This window comes from Oncorhynchus mykiss, chromosome 11, assembly GCF_013265735.2.
Source record: "Oncorhynchus mykiss isolate Arlee chromosome 11, USDA_OmykA_1.1, whole genome shotgun sequence".
Lineage (NCBI taxonomy): Eukaryota > Metazoa > Chordata > Actinopteri > Salmoniformes > Salmonidae > Oncorhynchus > Oncorhynchus mykiss.
The window spans coordinates 46,529,378-46,551,174 of NC_048575.1; the positions used below are offsets into that span (position 1 = coordinate 46,529,378).

The 21,797-nt window shown below is 44.8% G+C and overlaps 1 protein-coding gene across 2 annotated transcripts in view; it reads left to right on the forward strand.

Annotated features, from left to right (window-relative positions):
- LOC110535764 (protein FAM222A) overlaps window positions 1-12,614 on the forward strand; it is an 81,701-nt gene extending 69,087 nt beyond the window's left edge. For both annotated transcript variants that reach the window (XM_021621003.2, XM_036935559.1), the window contains one exon: window positions 9,136-12,614. In XM_021621003.2, the coding sequence (XP_021476678.1) occupies window positions 9,141-10,628 (1,488 nt within the window). In that variant the 5' untranslated portion in view covers window positions 9,136-9,140 and the 3' untranslated portion in view covers window positions 10,629-12,614. The remainder of the gene's footprint in view (window positions 1-9,135) is intronic.
- Window positions 12,615-21,797: the final 9,183 nt, after the last annotated feature.

Below are 21,797 nucleotides of genomic sequence, written 5' to 3' on the forward strand. Positions count from 1 at the left end.
ATGCCCTCTTTGGGCTTCGCTCGTGCTGACAGCTCATGCACATTTAACAGCAGCTTCTCTTCTCTGGAGAAAAAGTTCCCGGTGAACCTGGTGGATGTTGCACTGCTGCTGACCTAGTGTTTTCTTTCATCTCTCTCTCTCTCTCTCTCGCTCTTTCTCTCACTACGAATCAACTCCTGTTGGAATTGCCCTAACCCTGTTATCCTCACAGCCTCTGCTTATTTGGTCAAAGCTAATGCGTGTTATGTGCTCATCGTTCTGTGAAGACATCATTGCAAACCGCTCAACCACATGGTCTTTACAACCCTTTTTTCTCTTAAACTTAAATGGTATTTTCTTTGGCTTTGTTGCTGTAGAAAGAAAGAGGGGATGGATGAATGTGTATAAGTAAGCGCCACATTGCTGCCATTGGCTGAGAGTAAAGATTGAGAACATAGCAGATCTGATGTGTCGGTGTTACCCGTTGGTTTCACTACTAACTAGAAATGTCTCCAACCTGCTCATGATTTCAGAACATTTGGAGCTCTAATAAATGGGAGAAAGGAGGGAGAGGATTTCAGGCAGTTCTTTCCGGCTTATTCCTGTGAATATTCAATTAAGCCACTAATTAGAATGCAAAGCAGTTTTATGCTCCTCTGAATTTCATACTGCACTCTCTCTGCACAACCTCTGACTCCTCATCCCTGTCTGTCTCTCCTTTTCTGCCCTCCCTCCCTCCCTCCCTCCCTCCCTCCCTCCCTCCCTCCCTCCCTCCCTCCCTCCCTCCCTCCCTCCCTCCCTCCCTCCCTCCCTCCCTCCCTCCCTCCCTCCCTTACTTTCTCCTTTGCCCCCACCTCGCCTAACTCTACACTCTCCTGCTCAGTCCATCTGCCACTGCTTCTATTGATCAACACAATTTGACCCCTCACTTGGAAGAAGTGCACCAAATTTAATGGATTTTTTAGAGTCTGATCCCGTTCCCAAATCTCTCCTTATTGCTGTTTCGTACCCTTCCCTCCTCCAACCCCATACACAGAAAAATGTGTTCATCAAAATTCAGAGTACCGCTGGCTAATTAAAGGAGTGTTAATTGAGTGTTCAGGATTGAGCTACACACGAGCACACAAACCACCCACAAAGATGGCACAGGGGCACCCCAAGGATGATGTGCTTGGGGAGCTCCACGTCACTCAAAAGACAGAGGGGAGAACAGTTACATCCACCCCGTCTGCTTTGTTCTTTTAGTGTCTAAGCCCTGTCTAAGCCGGGGGAGGGGGGTACTATTAATTCTGGTATATGAAATTGTTTTAAGAAAGTCATACCAAGGATTGTTTTGCTATTTGATTTGGAATTTGAAGACCCCTTGAAGTTTGAAAAATATCGTAAAACATTTTTTTTTATTATTTTTTTTTATTTCCGGGGGACTTAATGCCATTAGCCCATACAGACACATTGAATAACTGATTCACTACATGGAACAACAAATGGTCCCAAAAACATACCAAAAGGATGTTTTTTCCTTGGGACCCCTCTCAGATATAGGAGAGGCACTGTGTAGCTCAGTTGGTAGAGCATGGCGCTTGCAATGCCAGGGTTGTGGGTTTGATTCCTACATGGGACCACTTTGAAAATGAATGCACTCACTACTGTAAGTAGCTCTGGATAAAACAGTCTGCTAAACGACTAAAAGGTAAATATAAGAAATATTTATTTTGTTTATTTTTGATTTATTACATGTACATTTTTATTTATTACATGTATTTAACTCCATAACAGTCTATATACAGTATACAGTACCAGTCAAAAGGGGTTTTCTTTACTTGTACTATTTTCTACATTGTAGAATAATAGTGAAGACATCAAAACTATGAAATTACACATATGGAATCATGTAGCAACCAACATTTTTTAAACAAATCAAAATATTTTTAGATTGTTCAAAGTAGCCACTCTTTGCCTTGATGACAGCTTTGCACACTCTTGGCATTCTCCCAACCAGCTTCACCTGGAATGCTTTTCCAACAGTCTTGAAGGAATTCCCACATATGCTGAGCACTTGTTGGCTGCTTTTCCTTCACTCTACGGTCCACTTCATCTCAATTGGGGCCGTCATTGTAAATAAGAATGTGTTCTTAACTGACTTGCCTTGTTAAATAAAAAAAAATACAAACAATTTGGGCTGAGGTAGGGTTATTGTGGAGGCCAGGTCGTCTGATGCAGCACTTCATCACTCTCCTTGGTCTACCGACGGACACTTGTGGAGGTCGTAGAGTAAAAGGGAGAACACTAATTGTGTTTGTGAGAGTCATCTTTCCATAGAGGGATTTTGAGGATGTCTCATGGTCTAACAGACACTGCTCTAACTCTGTTACCTTTCACCGCAGATGCAGAAGTGCGACATAGGCGGATTTGGTGGATTGAGACTCATCCAATGCAAAAAAAACCCGTATATTTCTGGCTTAAACTGACAGAGTATGGGGATTTTTTTTTTATTATGCTAATAAACCTTAGGGGTTAAAGAGCTTCACGATTCTGTTGAGAAAGACCCTCTGCTGTTCAGTTCTCTTCAGTTCTGTCTTGCCATGCTATGGTGTATACACACAAACACATAGCCTCTCTCACTCGGGTGCGAGGCGCTAATGAGCCATGGCATTTCGAGATGTGCCTGCTCTGACACACAGGCATTGTGTGCCAGGCGCTGGGTGATTAAGGACGAAGGTCAGTCCGTTAATTGCCTCCCTGCCATCTCCTCTCCCTGGCGTGGGAGCCAAACCCAGCTCCCAGCTCTCACCACCACTAGCTGTACGGTGCTGGCTCTGCCACTTTTATCTTCACTGCTATAGTATATACGCAATTGAAACGTATGGTATGAGGATGACCTCACTATGAAGTCTGGGTTTGGATAGTGATATTGTAACATTACGCTATGAAGCCGTGCTTGTCTTTCCCGTTTTTTCTCTGTTCGGTGATGCCGTTTCAGATGTGCATGTGAGAGTGCCGGTCGTCACCTCATGCCTTGTTGTGGAAAATAAAAAGTGTCTTATTCCATCCCCAAGGGAAATAATTAATCCGTACAAGGCTGTCGTGTGTTGAAATGAAGCAAGTGTGAAGCATTTAGCCCAGGAGGCATTGCAGGCTGTCGCCTGCACAGGCACCTGTTGTCGTCCCTGCCCTACATTTCAGCAGAGTGCACAGAGCAGAGCATAACAACATGCTCCACTGATGCCACTGTGTTTGTGTGCGCATATGCACGTAGGTGCATGTGTGTGTACACGTGAGTGTGTGTACAGGAAATCCTAGCCCTGTGAAGAGGAGGTAGGGAAGCTCAGCGGAGGCAGTGGCGGGCACCTCGGTGGCTGTTTATCAGCCAGTAACATCTGTACGCTGTGATCTACTGTAGCTGGAGCCAATAAGTCCCGCAGCGCTGCAGAGCTGGCCTCAACACCGTTAGGCGCTCTCCTTTCACCTCCTCTATGCCCTTCGCTTACTTATCCTGCAAACCCACAGCTCCTCCTGGGAGAAGACGGATGAAGATCCCCTGGCCATGCACATCAAACAGCACGTCAAAGTGTGTGTGTGTGTCACATTTAATCAACTCTGCAACTAACAGAATAGTAGGCAACTAGAATCCGAAAGAGCACAGACGCTCATTTGCCTCCTCCTCCTCTTCCTCGGTGCCAGTAGGCTCTAATAACCGGAAGCCTTTGTGGGGCTGAGATGGGTTTTGTGGGACCTGTCAAGCCTCTAATCCCTGTGGCCTCTGAAGTGTGAAACCCTTTGATGCCAGGTCGCTCCCCAAAGGCTCTGCCTGTTGACAAACAACGGGCGAGCCAGGGAGAGATGGAAGGAGACTGAGGAGATCGGGAGGAGTGGAACTTTTGTCCGCAGCAGAAGGAGAGACAGCACAGTAGAGTCAGACATGGAAAATATGGACTCAGTCACTGACAAGGAATGGGAATTTGCCACCCTTGAATGAATTTTCTGGTTGTTTTGCAACGTTTTTTTAATTCACGTGGCAGTAATTAGGGGGAATGATGGGCATGTTGCAGGGGGGTGAGGAGGGGCACAGCCCCTTGATATGCCAAAGCAGAATATCGCTCCTCATTTAAACCATGTAATGATCAAATATGTTTATTTAAAAATGCAGCCAGCCCATTTGCATGTGGACCGGCGAATGCCGAGATTTTTTTTCTTTGGAGCACATTAAATAAGTCTTCTGTCAGTTTCCCCTGCCTGTGGGAACATCAAAGCGTGTTGCAATCAACGCTGTCACCAGGGAAGGTTAGGTTGGGAGAATTGTGCCCCAGTCAGGCAGCCTCAGTCCTGCTGCCCACTGATCTGGATCTCTATGTTCATGCCTGTAAGGTGTCCATATTAGGACATTCCTACATATGTACTGTGTCCTTCTAAGGACAGTCAAGCATTCCTTGGTTTCCGAGTCATATATGACCCTTTCAGCCCAACCCATTACAATGTGATCAGATTAATTTACAGCCATAAACATAACATTGTATTTTTTTTCAACCTTTTACTCCAGTGGGCTAAATAGTCTTAAACAAAAATCTACTTTGAAACTAAAGTATACACCTCACACTCATGGTTATGGGTTTAAAAACACCTGTACCATGTCAGATATACAGTTGAAACATATTATATTTAGAGTTTGCATCCCGATATTACACTTTATATACATATATCACAGAAGACTAAAATATAACAAAACCGTTTCACGTAGAAACACTGGATTTCCAGCATTTAAATTTGTTTAATTCATTATGAAAAATATGAATAAAATTCCCCACTCAAGGGTGAGGGTGATTTGACTGCAGAAAAGGGATACTACATTGTCTCTCTTGTCTTATTTAGGACCAGTTGTGATGCTGGAGTCTGATCGTACTGTCATTGACTATTGAAAAGGTTGTGATGTGTAGACCTAATATATTTGCTTGAAGCATCAGTATGTTTTATTTACTTCAACAATCTCCCAGGTGGCATAGCGGTCTGAAGCACTGCATCTCAGTGCTAGAGGCGTCACTACAGACCCTGGTTTGATCTTGGGCTGTATCACAACCGGCCGTGATTGGGCATCCCATAGGGCGGCGCACAATTGGCCCAGTGTCGTCTGGGTTAGGGGAGGGTTTGGCTGTCATTGTAAAATAACCATTTGTTCTTACTTGACTTGCCTATTTAAATAAAGGTTAAATTAAAATAGTATTTTCTTGTCTTGTAGTTGGAGCATTCACAATTTCACAGACGCAAATACTATGCAAGCTCTAACTCCCAATTTATTTCCTTTATGATACGGATCTTGTAGATTTAATCATTTTCACAGTTGGAGGCCCATTGAATAGTATAAATGAACTTCTCATGCTATCAGTAATGGGAGCAGAAGAATAAGAGTTGGTGACTGCTTGGCTGTAAAGTATCTTTAAACTGAAATGGAGTGAGTCCCGCTCATACAGCTCTTTGCCTCGAAACTCCTCAGGTCACCACGACATTCGCTGACTGGCGCGTTTCTATTTTGTTTAGTCTTGGTGTTTTTTTTGTTCGCTTTTGCATAAAAATTCAAAAAGAGCAATTGCTAATACTGCAAGGAACACAAGCTACAGACATGGCTTTTATTAGTAATTTTCTGGATCAGAAATTAAACAAATGAAACTGACAGGATGTGAGAAGACACTTGTATATCTGGGAAATAAACATGTATGTCAATAATTATTCATATTCAGATAATGAGATATAATCTAGATAGCTAATTAGCTAGCTATAGCTAGACAGTTTATTGCCAAGTAATGTGCTGAGGCTGCCATTCAAACAGCTAAGACTAGCTGGCTAACTAGCTAGCTAAATGTTTTAGTTGTTAAGACTGGTTGTATGAAACAACACATGTATAATGAATGTTAGCCAGCTAGTTACCTAGCTAATAAACTTAGCATACATATTGTTTCCCAAGAAGTAAACTATCTAGCTAGCTACACTGGCTGCAGCCATTGCAGACAAAAAGCTAACTAGCTAACCAAAATGTGGCTAACTATCACATGAAAACAATGAAGCTATTTCTGATCAAATGTTACCATATGTAGATAGCTAGACCCTTTCTTACTAATTGTACTGTGAATTCAAGGTTAGCTAGCTAGTAAGCAAACATTAGCTAGCCCAAGTGTGGGTTAGCTAGCCAAAAACATCCATGATCATGATCTCTCCCAGGGAAATTGCTTTTAAAAGCATATACTCATACACAAACACTCTTACTACTTTGAGCTGGCCCTTAATAAAGATCACTGTAAACAGTAGTGTCGTTTCAAGTGATTTATTATAGTTAGATAGAAGGAGAACAGCATCTTGTCTTCTCATTCTGCAGCATAAATCTGCTCCGACCACCGACTGTCACAGTGCAGCACTAGTGAAAAATATAAACTACTTTGAAATCCCAGTAGCTAGCTACAGACAGACTATCAAGGTTATCTCTTGACAGATTAGCTTGATCAAATGTGAAATTGAGTTCTGATTGTGTTCTCAACAGTACAATATCGAGCATGTGATATGTTGAACATTTTCAAATTCTGGAATTTTCACAATGCCCTCAAATGACATCCTTTCCAAACATTCCAAAAGAGAATGTTGACAGGTAGTCATGCCTGTTTTAGTGTTAAGGTTTGGAAAAACAGGGAAACCTTTGCCTGTCAACTTTAAGTAGCCATGAAATTGCCTGAATATCATTTAAATCCAATCTCTGTACCCCACCCCCCAACACTGACAAATAATGGTGGGCTTTTAGAAAGGGACATTTTCCTGATTTGCCACCTCATCTCTGGGTCGATTAAGCTGTCGCTACCTGAGTAAAGGCCAATAATACTAGTCTGTGTGACCGAACTCAGACGTTGTGGGATTTCATTTGGGGTTTGGAATGGCTCCAAGTACTAGGTAGCGTACCACAACCACCATTTAGTTGTGAGTGACAGAGGATCTTGCTTATGATAGTGGAATTCTGGCACTAGGCAGGATATCTAGCTAGTGTTACAGCCATAGAAATACGTACGTACATATGACTGCATATTACTATGTGTTCTAGTGAATTCTGTGGACCCCAATACTGAAATTACAGAGAAATAAAAAACTATATAAGCCATATGCCAACTTTAATCTAAACTTTACAATTCAGAGATTTTAAAATTAAACATTTTGGAGTTACACTTTACTATGTTCATTCTTTATTGTTTTGTAGCAGCAGGGTTGAAACACATTGTATTAAACGTGACTTGCTATTCTCATTATTTAGCTCACCCTAAAACCAGGTTAAGAATTCCCTACAGATGGTTAATTGTGATTTTAGTTAGGGTTTCCATCGCCCCATCTCCAAGTAGTCCTGGGTCGAATCATTGAGGAAGGGTAAAACCCAGTAAGTGATACTACTTATAAATCTCAACTGTGCCACTGCAATTAAATATGCTTCTCTACCCCCTCCCCCTCCTCCCTCTCCTCATATCAAAGGCTAACCCAATTCGACGCTAAAGAGAGTCTGAATTAATTTCACAAAGCACTGATTTAACAGTGCCTAAGGTGCCAGCCTTCAACAGAATTAGTTTTTTTTTATTTTTAAAGATCCATTCGTCGTGGGATATACTTTCGGGGGGGGGGGGGTGAAAATGAGATGGAGGGGTCCTGGGGTCCAGCAACATTAAGGCAGTTATATACAATTTTAAAATATTACATGACATTACATTTCATAGCACTTCACAACACATTAAGTCTGTTCCCTCTAGCCGCTACTCTCTATCACATATCTACAATACAAAATCCACGTGTGTGTGTGTGTGTGTGTGTGTGTGTGTCGAGTGCGTGTCTTAGCATGTGAATGTGTGTCTGTGCCTGTGTGTATCTCTTTACAGTCCTCGCTGTACACCATAAGGTGTATTTTTAAATCTGATTCTACTGCTTGCACCAGTTACCTGATGCGTAGTAGAGTTCCATGTAGCCATTGCTCTATGTAGTACTCCAATAGTCTGTTTTGGATTTGGGGATTGTGAAGAGACCTTTGATCGCATGTCCTGTAGAGTATGCATGGGTGTCAGAGCTGTGTGCTAGTAGTTTAAACAGACAGCTCGGTGCATTCAGCATGTCAACACTTCTTACAAAAACAAGTAGTGATGAAGTCCATTCCTTCTCCACTTGGTACCACGAGAGATTGACATGCATATTATTAATGTTAGCTCTCTGTGTACATACATTGGTCAGCCGTGCTGCCCTGTTCTGAGCCAAAATGTAATTTTCCAAGGTCCCTCTTTGTTGCACCTGAACCCACGACTGAACAGTACGACAAAACTAGAGCCTGTAGGACCTGCCTTGTTGATAGTGTTATTAAAAATGCAGAGCAGCTCTTTATTATGGACAGACTTCTCCCCGTCTTAGCTACTGTTGTACCAATATGTTTTGACCATGAGAGTTTACAATCCAGGATTACTCCAAGCAGTTTAGTCACCTCAACTTGCTCAATTTCCACATTATTTATTACAAGATTTAGTTGAGGTTTAAGGTTTAGTGAATGATTTTTCCCAAGTACAATGCTTTTAGTTTTGGAAATATTTAAGATGAACTTACTCCTTGCCACCCATTCTGAAACTAACTGCAGTTCTATCTCAAGCGCAGCAGTGATTTCACTTGCTGTAGTAGCTGACTTGTATAGTGTTGAGTCATCCGCGTACCTAGACACACTGCCGTTATTCAAGGCCAGTGGCATTTCATTAGTAAAGATTTTAAAAAGTAAGGGGCCTAGACCACTGCCCTGGGGAATTCCTGATTCTACCTGGAGTATGTTGGAGAGGCTTCCATTAAAGAACACCCTCTGTATTCTGTTAGACAGGTAACTCTTTATCCACAATATAGTAAGAGGTTTAAAGCCATAACACATATGTTTTTCCATCAGCAGACTAAGATCGATAATGTCAAAAGCCGCACTGAAGTCTAACAAAACAGATCCCATAATATTTTTATCATCAATTTCTCTCAGCTAGTCATCAGTCATTTGTGTAAGTGTTGTGCTTGTTGAATGTCCTACCCTATAAGTGTGGTGACCTGTACGGACTTATTACTTTGTTCCGTGCTTAGCTCTGTCTCTTGTGCTCACTCCCATGTGTCTCTTGTCTATTTATCTTGCAGGTGACATGGTGGTTCCCATGCATTCTCCCCGCTACCCCAGCGTGGCTGAGCTGGATGCCTACGCCCAGAAGACGCAGAGCAGCCCACTCTCCATCAAGATCTTCCCCACCAACATCAGAGTGCCCCAGCACAAGCACCTTAACCGGACTGTGAACGGCTTTGACACCACAGGTAGCCAGCGCTACAGCCCCTACCCACACCTCCATACAGGCGGTTACACAGGCCTCCTGGCCATTGTCAAGGTCTCTTCCCCCTTCGCCCCCACTAAGGGCGTCCTCAAGAACTCGGAAGGCAGGCGAACTAAGCTTTCCCCAGCCCAAATAGCTGTCGCCCCGTACCCTCCCCCTAGCAGTAGTACTTTAGCCAATGGCCACTGCCGGATGGTGTACCACACTGGACCCTCGCAGCCCCCCGAGGCCCCTGGCCTCTCCCTCTCGGTGCCCCCTAACGTCACTGTGGCCGGCTCTGGGATCCCTGTGACAGGGGGACGAGGCCTGGTCCAGCTACCCCCACAGTCCAACCTCCCTTCCATCCAGAGCATCATCTATCAAATCAACCAACACTGCCAGGCCCAGGCTCTGCAGCAGGTGTGTCAGGGTGCAAACTCCTCCACCGCACCCTCTACCAACCCCAGCCCCTCCAAGCAGGGAGCGGGGGGTATCATGGGGGTATCCTCCTGCTCCTCGGGAGGCGGCTACGTGGGCGGCATGGCGCCCCAGCCTAACCTGGTGTACACAGGGGCAGGGCTGCCGCTGGCGGTGCACAGTGGCGAGACCATGAAGGCCGGGATGTACTCGGACAGCATGGACTACATCCTGTGGCAGAAACAGCAACAGCAGCAGCAGGCTGTGCTTCGCATGTATAGTGCGGGCAGCGGGGGAGGAGGGGCCATCAGTAAGTCCCCTGAAAGCTGTGGTGCCCCGGGGGGTGCAGGGATCATGGCTCAGGCGCAGGTGTCATCCTCCTCCTCCTCCAGACCCTACCACCTGACGGGGGGAAGTGGAGGGGGTGGGGGGTGCCTGGACAAGGTCAGCTCCTCCCCTCTGAACTGCATGGGGATGCATGGGAACTTCTCGGTGGGCCAGTACTTTGCCCCACCCTGGAACAGCGTGCTGGTCACCCCCGACAGTGACTGTTACAACCCGCACCAGGAGCTCCTGGGGACCACCACCCGAGGGCCAGCCACTGGGGGGCACAGGGAGATGGGCTACCCCCACCACCATCATCCCCACCATCACCACCACCATCACCACCACCACCCCGCAATAGACAGCGGGAGCGGGGGATGCCTGTGCTGCAGCTTGCCCAGTAAGAACCAGCTGTGCAACACATCGGTGCTGAGCAGCAGCCTGCAGTCTCTGGAGTACCTGATCAACGACGTCCACCCGCCCTGCATCAAAGAGCAGATGCTGGGCAAAGGCTACGAGACTGTGTCGGTGCCACGGCTGTTGGACCATCAGCACGCGCACATCCGCCTCCCAGTTTACAGATAGAGCGTGGGGGGATGAGGGCGAGAGCCAGGGGACAAGAATGAATGAATGATGCGAAATCTGGATCAAAAGCTGAGGGACAGAGAAGAAGACCTTGATTTCCTGGGGACATATAGGCCTGTTGAGACTGGCACGGCTTGAAGCAGCTCGGAGGCTCCAGGGAGGGAAGCGATGGTGTTAGAGTGGATCTTGTGTTGGGTGACGGGTTGGGGGGTTTCTCCCTCCCAGCCCAGACTGGTTATTTATCAGTCAGGGAGAAAAAGGGTTTTGGTGGTTTTGGGTGCCCTGACAGAAGATTCTCCAGATGTCCCATAGTGTGGTTTGCCAACAGGAATTTGGGGGTGATTTTATTTGTATTTGTTCCTTTCTTGTTTTATTGTTGATGTTGTTGTTTTGAGTCGATTCAACTTTTTTGGTGAGAATTCTAGCTTGATATGAAAGTGCATACAGCCACCTCTGTTGTTCCCCCATCCAAATACAAAGCAACTGGGGTGCTATAGTCACAAAGAAGGCCCCAAAGGGCCAAAGGGTAGGGCTGCTTTCTAGTCCCTAAAGAAATACATCATACTCGCACACATTTTCATACATACACATGCACACACTCAAAAACTCATACACAAATACAGACGTGTACACACAAATGTCACAATGTTGAATGAAAAATATGTGACAATATTAGTAATTATTGTTCTATAATTGATCCCATAAATTGCACTGCTTGGAGTTTAAAAACTTTGTTAACTTTGGAGTTTGGAATTGGGTAGTTTGGATATGATATATTTAAGAAACTTGAAAACTTGAACCTATTTTTGTTGTTTTCTATATTTGTAGGTATATTATATGCATAGGCTGCTATGGGGGAAAAGTGTCTCAAAATGCTTTTTTATTGTTTCTTGTTATTCCTCCTCAAGCTGACGTGCAGTTTCTGATGTCCTGGTACAAGGCATAGTCGCTGCTCTGGTTCTGTAACCTAGCCAGAGAGCTATCTTCTCTAAACAACACTGGAATCTACAGTACATCTTGAAAACACTTACTAAAAAGAAAATGTTGCAACAAAAAAAAAGTTTTTTTTTTTTTTCCTCTATTGAAGATTGTTACTGTCTGATTGAGAGGTTTTCCAGCATGACCTCTTGTGTGTGGTTTAGTTATACATCTTTTAATATATTTATTTTAATATATTCCTTTTAATCCCTAGATTTGTTTTCCCTAAACCCCCCCCCCCCCCCTCCCCCACACAAAAAACAAACCCAGTTTAGGAATCTGAAAAATGAGGCTGAATCAGCTTTTTGCTATGGGAGGCTTTTGACTTCGTTCCGTTATAGTGCTATTCCTGTCATGCCTCCCTTTTATAAGTATGGTAGAAGTGGGATATCCCTTTTCACTTCTGGGCACTATCATATAGGAGGAGTGAGAGCTGGGACCAAAAGGGAGTCTTGATGTGAAACAATCATGCCCTGTTCTCTCGGGTGATGTGAGATGAGACAAGGTACACTGCTTTTTCCTGGTCCGTTTCAGCCCATGGTTGAGACGCGTTGAGCCCGAGTCATTCGTTGACTTTAGGATTCAGAACATTTGAATATTTATGACTGTGAGTTTCCCTTGAATGTACTGCACTTAAATTACTGAAATGTCTAATGCCTTGGCTTGAGGGACTCGAGTGAAAATATTTTTAAAAAATTATAATAATTGATCAATGCAGCAGTCCTATGGTCCTAAATTAGCATTTCCTTGGTCAGTCAAATTTCACTGGTAAATTGAGTTTATTAACTGGAGAGAGCGCTGAGGCTTTGTCACGTGGAAATGCTGGCAACAGTGGATATTTATGAAGTGCAATTATTATGACTGTATTAACATTTTTCTCTGAGCTTACACCAAAAAAATGTAAACTACAGTTGTAAATACATTCCCAATGTACCACGTGCCCGACCCCCATACTTTTCTGTTTTGAGGTGTAAAATAAATCTTATTTAAGAATATATTCAGAAGCCACATCTTGGCTGTGAGGTCTGTCATTATTATTATTTGTTTTTATATTCCGCACAAGAAAAATTGATAGAGAAAAACATGGACTCAAGCCAAATATCTATGATTCTTGAGAGGGTCATATTTTTGGCAAGTCTCATCGTGGTGTGTATAGATCTGAGGTTTGTGTGTGGAATGTGTGTTAAAGTTGAACTGAAACCATTTAGGAAGCAAGGGTCCTTTTTAATAACCTTATACGATCAACAAGCATGTCCCAAAGGCTTCATAAATGTTTTTGTGATCACCGTGGAACCTCTTCCACAAAAACAAACCTTTATATAATGGATTGATCTTCTTTTAAATTTGCCACAATGTGTTCAAGTAGCCGCGTCCATACCATTGTTCATATAGGCCTACCGCTGAAAGAAAGTAGTTATCGACCTACAGTCTTTTCTATCCCAGGATTTGAAGATATTCCAACTCAATATCCTTAGCTTTAGTAGAGATGACTAACGGCAAAACTGAAACTTTCATCGTTTTGCACCTCAACACATCAGCAAATGTGATTTGCATTTCCCCCTCAAGATAACCCTCTTTACCATGAGCCTTAAAGTGGCAATCAGCAGTTGAAACATTCCCAAAGCGTTTTCCCCACCACTATTTCGGTAAAAAGCAGGGTGATGGGTCTGGAGAAATGTAATTACTCTCAAATTTAAAGACAGCTATGGATGCAAGGACTTACCATCCATGGTATCCAAATGATAGTTTAACCATGTTATGAGGCTGTACAGTGTTTGTTTACATTTACAATGTTTACAAACAATGGAGTATAAAGAGCTTATATTTTGTGTTCTGATGGGGTGTGACAGATAACTAAGCTCATGAGGCATATATAAGGGTGGGGTGGCGGGGTGGCCTAGTGGTTGTAGCATTGGACTAGTAACCGAAAGGTTGATAGTTCAAATCCCTGAGCTGACAAGGTACAAAGCTGTCATTCTGCCCCTGAACAGGCAGTTAACTCGCTGTCATTGAAAATAAGATTTTGTTTTTAACTGACTTAAATAAAGGTAAAATAAAAATAAAAAATAAGTTATACAGTGCTGGGAAAAAGTATTTGCTCCCTTTTATAGTTTTCTCTACTTTTGTGTATGTTTGATACTGAATATTATTAGATATTCACCCAAATCCTAATATTAGAGAAAGGGAACTCGAGTGAACAAATAACACAACCGTTTTCTTGTGGTGAAGGAGAGGCGGACCAAAATGCAGCGTGGTGGTTATTCATGTTCTTTAATAAAGGAACTATACATGAATAAACTAACAAAACAATAAATGTGCGAAAACCTAAACAGTCCTATCTGGTGCAAACACAGAGACAGGAACAATCACCCACAAACACACAGTGAAACCCAGGCTACCTAAGTATGATTCTCAATCAGAGACAAATAATGACACCTGCCTCTGATTGAGAACCATACTAGGCCGAAACAAAGAAATACCCAAATCATAGAAAAACAAACATAGACTGCCCACCACAACTCACGCCCTGACCATACTAAATAATGACAAAACAAAGGAAATAAAGGTCAGAACGTGACAACAACAATTACACACTTATTTCCTAAACAAAGTTATTCAACACCCTGTCACGCCCTGGCCATAGAGAGGTTTTTATTCTCTATTTTGGTTAGGCCAGGGTGTGACTAGGGTGGGCATTCTAGTTTCTTTATTTCTATGTTTTCTGTTTCTATGTTTTGGCCAGGTATGGTTCTCAATCAGGGACGACTGTCTATCATTGTCTCTGATTGGGAATCATACTTAGGCAGCCTATTTTGCCACCTTAGTTGTGGGTAGTTGACTTTGTTAGTGGCCTGTATAGCTCTAGTAAGTGTCATGTTCGTTTTGTTGTTTCTTGTTTTGTTGGCGACATTATTATAAAAAGAAATGTACGCTCCCCACGCTGCACCTTGGTCCGGTCATTTCCCTGACGACGTTCGTGACAGAACTACCCACCACAAACGGACCAAGCGGAGTGGCCGGGAGGAGCAGCTTTTTCTGGAGGAATGGACATGGGAGGACATCCTGAATGGGAAAGGATCCTGGACGTGGGAGGAGATCCTGGCGGGAAAGGATCACCTGCCGTGGGAGCAGGTGGAAGCAGCGAGGAAGGCGGAGGCAGCGAGAAAAAGGGCCCAGGGTTACACAGGGTCACAGCTGACACGAAAGACCTGAGGGCCACTCCAAATATTTTTTTTGGGGGGGAGGCACACGGGGAGTGTGGCAGAGTCAGGACTCAGACCTGAGCTAACTCCTCGTGCTTACCGTAAGGAGCGTGATACTGGTCAGGCACCGTGTTATGCGGTGGAGCGCACGGTGTCTCCAGTGCGCATTCACAGCCTGGTGCGCTACATTCCAACTCCCCGCATTGGACGGGCTAGAGTGGGCATCCAGCCAGGACGGATAGTGCTGGCTCAGTGCGCCTGGCCTCCAGTGCGTCTCTTCGGCCCAGGATGTCCTGCGCCGGCTCTGTGCACTGTGTCTCCGGTGCGTCTGCACAGCCGAGTGCGTCCTGTGTCAGCGCCCCGCATTTACCGGTGAAAGGTAACCATCCAGCCAGGATGGGTTGTGCAGGCTCTACACTCGAGTCCTCCAGTGCGCCTCCACGGCCCAGTGTATCTGGTGCATACTCCAAGAACCAAGCCTCCAGTATGTCTCCTGGTAAGCCCTGTGGCAGCTCCACGCACCAGGCTGCCTATACGTCTCCTCACTCCAGTGATGATCCATGGCACGAAGCCTCCGCTGTTGATCCATGGCACGACGCCTCCAGTGATGATCCATGGCCCGAAGCCTCCACTGATGATCCATGGCCCGAAGCCTCCACTGATGATCCATGGCACGAAGCCTCCACTGATGATCCATGGCACGAAGCCTCCACTGATGATCCATGGCCCGACGCCTCCAGTGATGATCCATGGCCCGACGCCTCCAGTGATGATCCATGGCCCGACGCCTCCAGTGATGATCCATGGCCCGAAGCCTCCAGTGATGATCCATGGCACGAAGCATCCAGTGATGATCCATGGCCCGAAGCCTCCAGTCATGATCCATGGCACGAAGCCTCCAGTCATGATCCATGGCACGAAGCCTCCAGTCATGATCCATGGCACGAAGCCTCCAGTCATGATCCATGGCACGAAGCCTCCAGTGATGATCCATGGCACGAAGCCTCCAGTGATGATCCATGGCCCGAAGCCTCCAGTGATGATCCATGGCACGAAGCCTCCAGTGATGATCCATGGCACGAAGCCTCCAGTGATGATCCATGGCACGAAGCCTCCAGTGATGATCCATGGCACGAAGCCTCCAGTGATGATCCATGGCACGAAGCCTCCAGTGATGATCCATGGCACGAAGCCTCCAGTGATGATCCATGGCACGAAGCCTCCAGTGATGATCCATGGCACGAAGCCTCCAGTGACGATCCATGGCACGAAGCATCCAGCGACGGTCCCCAGTCTGGGGCCTGCGGCGAGGGTCCCCAGTCCAGAGGCGCCACCAAAGTGGGTGGAGCCAGAGGTGGAGTGGGGTCTGCGTCCCGCACCGGAGCCGCCACCGAAGTAGATGCCCACCCGGACCCTCCCCTATAGAGTCACTGGAGCAGCCACCGAAGTAGATGCCCACCCGCACCTTTCGGGGGGGGACTGTCACGCCCTGGCCATAGAGAGGCTTTTATTCTCTATTTTGGTTAGGCCAGGGTGTAACTAGGGTGGGCATTCTAGTTTCTTTATTTCTATGTTTTGGCCGGGTATGGTTCTCAATCAGGGACAGCTGTCTATCGTTGTCTCTGATTGGGAATAATACTTAGGCAGACTTTGTTAGTGGCCTGTATAGCCCTTGTAAGCTTCACGTTCGTTTTGTTGTTTCTTGATTTTGTTGGCGACATTCATAATAAAAAGAAATGTATGCTCACCAGTCTGCACCTTGCTCCGGTCATTTCCCTGACGACGTTTGTGACACACCCAATGCCCCTGTGTGAAAAAGTAATTTCCCCCTTACACTTAAAAACTAGCTGTGCCACCTTTAGCTGCAATGACTCCAACCAAACACTTCCTGTAGTTGTTGATTAGTCTCTCACGTCACTGTGGCCCACTCTTCCATGCAGAAGTACTTTAACTCAGGAGCATTTGTGGGTTTTCAAGCATGAATTGCTCGTTTCAAGTCCTGCCACATCTCAATTGGGATTAGGCCTGGACATTGACTAGGCCATTCAAAAACTTCACATATGCTGCTTTTTAAACATTTTCATGTAAACTTGATTGTGTGTTTTGGATCATTGTCTTGCTGCATGACCCATCTGCGCGTTAGCTTCAGCTCACAGACAGATGGCCGGACATTCTCCTGTAGAATTCTCTATCAGAGCAGAATTCATGGTTTCTTCTGTTAAGGCAAGTCTTCCAGGTCCTGAGACAGCAAAGCATCCCCAAACAATCACACTACCACCACCGTGCTTCACCGTTGGTATAACGTTCTTATTGTGGAAGGCAGTGTATGGTTTTCACCAAGCATAATGGGACCCATGTCATCCATAGAAGGAACCATGAATTATGCTCTGTATCAGAGAATTCTACAGGAGAAAGTCAGGCCATCCGTCTGTAAGCTGAAGCTGAAGTGCAGTTGGGTCATGCAGCAAGACAATGATCCACAACACACATGAAAATGGCTAAAAAAACAAACAAATTTGACGTTTTGGAAAAACCTAGTCAAAGTCCAGAACTAATCCCAATTGAGATGTTGTTACAGGACTTTAAATGAGCAGTTCATGCTTGAAAACCCACAAATGTCACAGAGTTAAAGCAGTTCTGCATGGAAGAGTGGGCCAAAATCCCTCCACAGAGACGTGAGAGACTAATCAACAACTACAGGAAGTGTTTGGTTGGAGTCATTGCAGCTAAAGGTGGCACAACCAGTTATTGAGTGTAAGGGGGCAATTACTTTTACACACAGGGGCATTGGGTGTTGCATAACTTTGTTAATTAAATAAATAATGTTTCGTTATTGTAAACTCAGGTTCCCTTTATCTAATATTAGGTTTTCATTGAAGATCTGATATTCAGTATTAAAAAAATAATTCAAAAATAGAGAATCAGAAAGGGTCAAATACTTTTCCACGGCACTGTATTCATATCATTCATTTAAAAGTCCAAAAATGTATGTAGCATAGCTGATTGCCCCTTTAAATTAATACGGTAATACAGTAGTGTTTGTGGAAATCCTTGGAAGGCTGACAAAGCAAAGCTCTTAGACCAAGGAGTATCTAGACTTGCACTAATACAGTAAGTATTAGTGCAACATTTAACATTCCACAGTGAAATATTTTCACGTTGTTTCAACAGCTTAACATCCCACCACATGTTTCTGGCATCGTTTTATTCAGTCTTGTTGAAGTATTTTGACAGATTTACAGAAGATGTATCAGATTCCAAATCCCTTTCCGTTTGGCTTCAGCACCCAAGCATTAAACCATGTCACATGATGTTGGAGGAGAGCTATAGTGAGACTACAGGCAGTGTGTGGAGCATTTGGTGTCAGCATTTTCCCACAAGGAGAGGTTATTGGTGTTGCGCCTCCCATCTAATGGGAGTATTGGATAACGCCAGGCCGACAGACAGTGGGAGTGGCGTACATTTGTCCACAGGATTGTAATGCAATTTACCCTGTTTTTCAGAGAGCAGGGGGATTATCTTTAGGGAGAGAATAATCCATAAAACTGTTGATAAATATTTGAATATATCCCTTATTAATTCCTGTTGTTTCCCATCACATATTTTGTCTATTAGTGTTTTTTTAGATAATGACAAAATACATTAGAATTTGTTCATGTTTTTTTTGTTCATCATTGGACAATTGAAAGGATATAGCTATGTTAGGAACAGGTCTGAACTGTGAGCTCACCGCCTCCGACGTCACTGTGGCAGACACTCAAGTTAACCACACAAGTCCCCGGGGACTTGGCATTGTGACGGATTGTCTTTCTTCTTTTGGTCGTGTCTGTCAGATCATTGTCACCACAAAAGAAACGTCTCAGAGCACCCTTCTAGGTGGTTATCTCTTCCGGCCTGGCCTGTCATCTTCTGTCTGTCATCTTTTGGGAGGTTGTGTTTTAACAGTGGATGTGCAGGACTTTAGTACTCAGCTTGGTTCGTCTTTCCTGTCTGTGCTCCACACAGACCTATATTGAGGCTTATATTATATCCAAATATAAAGCTCTGAGCTCCATTATGGACACTATTCTCTCAAACTCTAGTCCTGTAGACAAGTGATTTATTTAATGTCCATTTGCAGTTCTCTGCTTTTTCAGTTGTCATTATGAGAGGGTAGAGGATAATACTGTGGTTTAGAATTAAAGAGCAACTGCCCTTGAAAAGCAACTTCTCTTTTTGAAAATGGCTTATGTGGCATCGATATAAGTCAGCAAGCTTTATTCTAGTGTCAAATTTGACTCTGAAGTGTAAATAAGATAATTTTGGTCATAAATATTTGCGAGATGATAGGAAAAAAATGTGTCACGGAATGAAGGGTACCGTAAAATTATCCTGCTCACATGCCAACAGTAAGTTGTTGTCAATTCTGAGCGCTGCACATGACCCTATCTTAATGCCCATGACTTGACATTAAATTTGACATCACTATGGGGCTAGTTTTTTTAATTGAACCTTCATTTATATAGGCAAGTCAGTTAAGAACAAATTCTTATTTACAATGGCAGCCTACACCGGCCAAACCCAGACGACGCTGGGCCAATTGTGCTCCTTCCCTTGGGACTCCCAATCACGGCCTGTTGTGATACAGCCTGGATTCGAACAAGTGTGTCTTTTGTGACACCTCAAGCACTGAGATTCAGTGCCTTAGACTGCTGCGCTACTCAGGAACCCGAGTGGGACCATCAGTAAATTAAACAATGTACATGGGACAATATATTAAAAGGTCAATAGCTCCAAATGTCAATAAAATAAATAATCAAAAAAGTCAAACCAACCAACTTTGCCACACCAGCTAATTGGCTAAATGATTTGGCTAACTCTTCCCACCTGTGAACACACACGAGAGACACCCACATCAAACCACACCCTGAAACCAACTCATGTTTGAATTCAGTCATGGCCGCTAACATCTCTTAATGAACCAAATCTAAACTGGGCCAAATCTTTAAACATTCCAAAAGAAAGTCGCTTCAATTTATCGTTCCATGGATAAAAATAGACAACATTTCCCTTGGTCAATGAAAGTGATTATTTTGTATTGTTAGAATGGAGTAATACTATTAACATGTATCCCTCATGGAGTGGGATAGGGGGCTTTATTTTAGGTCCCACACAGCCTCCAAACCGACTGTCCCAAGGGAGGTTACTGTTAGTGGAATCTGTTGCACTGGCCTCTATCTAGGATTTCTAGGCTCCTTTGCGACAATGGATGCTCAGCCCAAATCAGGATAATGGAATTACATTTTCAATAAGACTTGTGACCGCCCATCCATGGCTCCATCCGTGCAGGGCCTCTCTTGGCTGCAGAGTGGCATATGGCATGTCGTTATCTACGCCCTCCCTCCCTCCCCCTCATCCAGGGCCAACAGGGTTCACCAGTGCTTAAACAAACCCAGTAAGGAGGACTGACGGGATGGGGACGTGTGGAGGGAGGGGGGGGGGGACTACAGCCACTGCAGTGCCTTCTTGGATGGCCTTCCTCCTCCACACCACCCTGGGCTCCGAGGCGGCAAAGGCACCTTTGAAAGATGGCCTGCTGTTTTTGATGATGGAGGGGAATTTGTTTTTTGTTGGATTGCTGTATGTGCCTTGGCCCTGGCTGGCTGGCTGGCTGGCTGGCTGGCTGGCTGGCTGGCTGGCTGGCTGGCTGGCTGGCTGGCTGGCTGGCTGGCTGAGGGGCCCTTTCTGCTCTCTGTGACAGATCTCAGGGAGAGATTGAGATGGCGAGGCAGAGGGGGTCAGAGCAGGCCCTTGAAGCATTTAGTAATCAGGATAATTGTCACGTTGTGGCCGGGTGCTGCTTCTGGTTTCAGCCACCCAACCTGTGTCTCTATGCATTGAGAAACAGTAGTGTGTGTCTCTGGAGATGTTATGATGCACACTGGTCGCTCGCATCCAAACTCTTCTGCCTATCAATTAAGGTCTCTGGCCAGGATTCCAACAAACTAGACCAATATCATATTGTTTTTTTTACTGGTAAATTCAATTGGTCAATACTGCAGATGTCGGCTCAAGCGTAAATTACCTTCATAAGTCAAGTGCAGTGTGATGTCGTCACAGTGCAGCTTGCTTGAATCCTGGCCTAGGTCTCTATCTTATTGAAGGACAGTCTTCAGTGAGCGGTATTGAAAGGTTTCCACTCGTATGAAGCACAAAGGGTATGTTCATGTTTATCACTTGCCATTTGTTCCTGGAAGGGCAGAGGTTAGTGGATATATATAACAATCTCCCACTCCTTCACTACACAGAGAATGACCTCCACATCTTTTGTGCTATCTTCCTGTGGCCAATGGCTGTATAGAGAAAAGTTATCCTCACAGAATGTCTATTAACGTATTCCTCCAGCTCTCAGGTATCTCAAGGGCACCATGACTCTGGGAAAGGGAAGATACTATGAGGCCAAGGGGAGAGAGGTGAAGAGGGATCGACTGTGATAGACTGGCTGTTAAGATATCTCAGTAAACAAAAAAAGGGCAGATACTCTCTCTGTAGAGCCTTGGCGCTGCCTCTATATACTGTACCTTGCACACACAGATGACACGGGTTGGGGGGTGGTTCTCCCCCCTACTAGACACTGCTTTGCCCAGACCCAGAAGGCTGGCTGAGACATGTCCTCTGACTTCCCCTATCCCCGGAACCTCTCCTGTCCTCCTCCATTTTTTTCCACTGCCGACTGGAACATCATATCATCAACACAGTCCTCTCCATTTCGCTCTTCTACCTGTTAAAAGCAAAGTATTGTTTCTGTTGATAATTCTGTTCTTCCTGAGGAGGCTTGTACAGGTGACCTAAGAATCTTATGGATGTTGCACATGATCTATACTGGGGATTGAATTGCCCACAGATTTGGAGCAGAGTGCTTACAATGACTCCTCGTTGGCACAGGTGACACAGTTGACAGGCGGACGTGTGAATACCATTGTGTTTGAATGTAAAGTACTGGTGATGT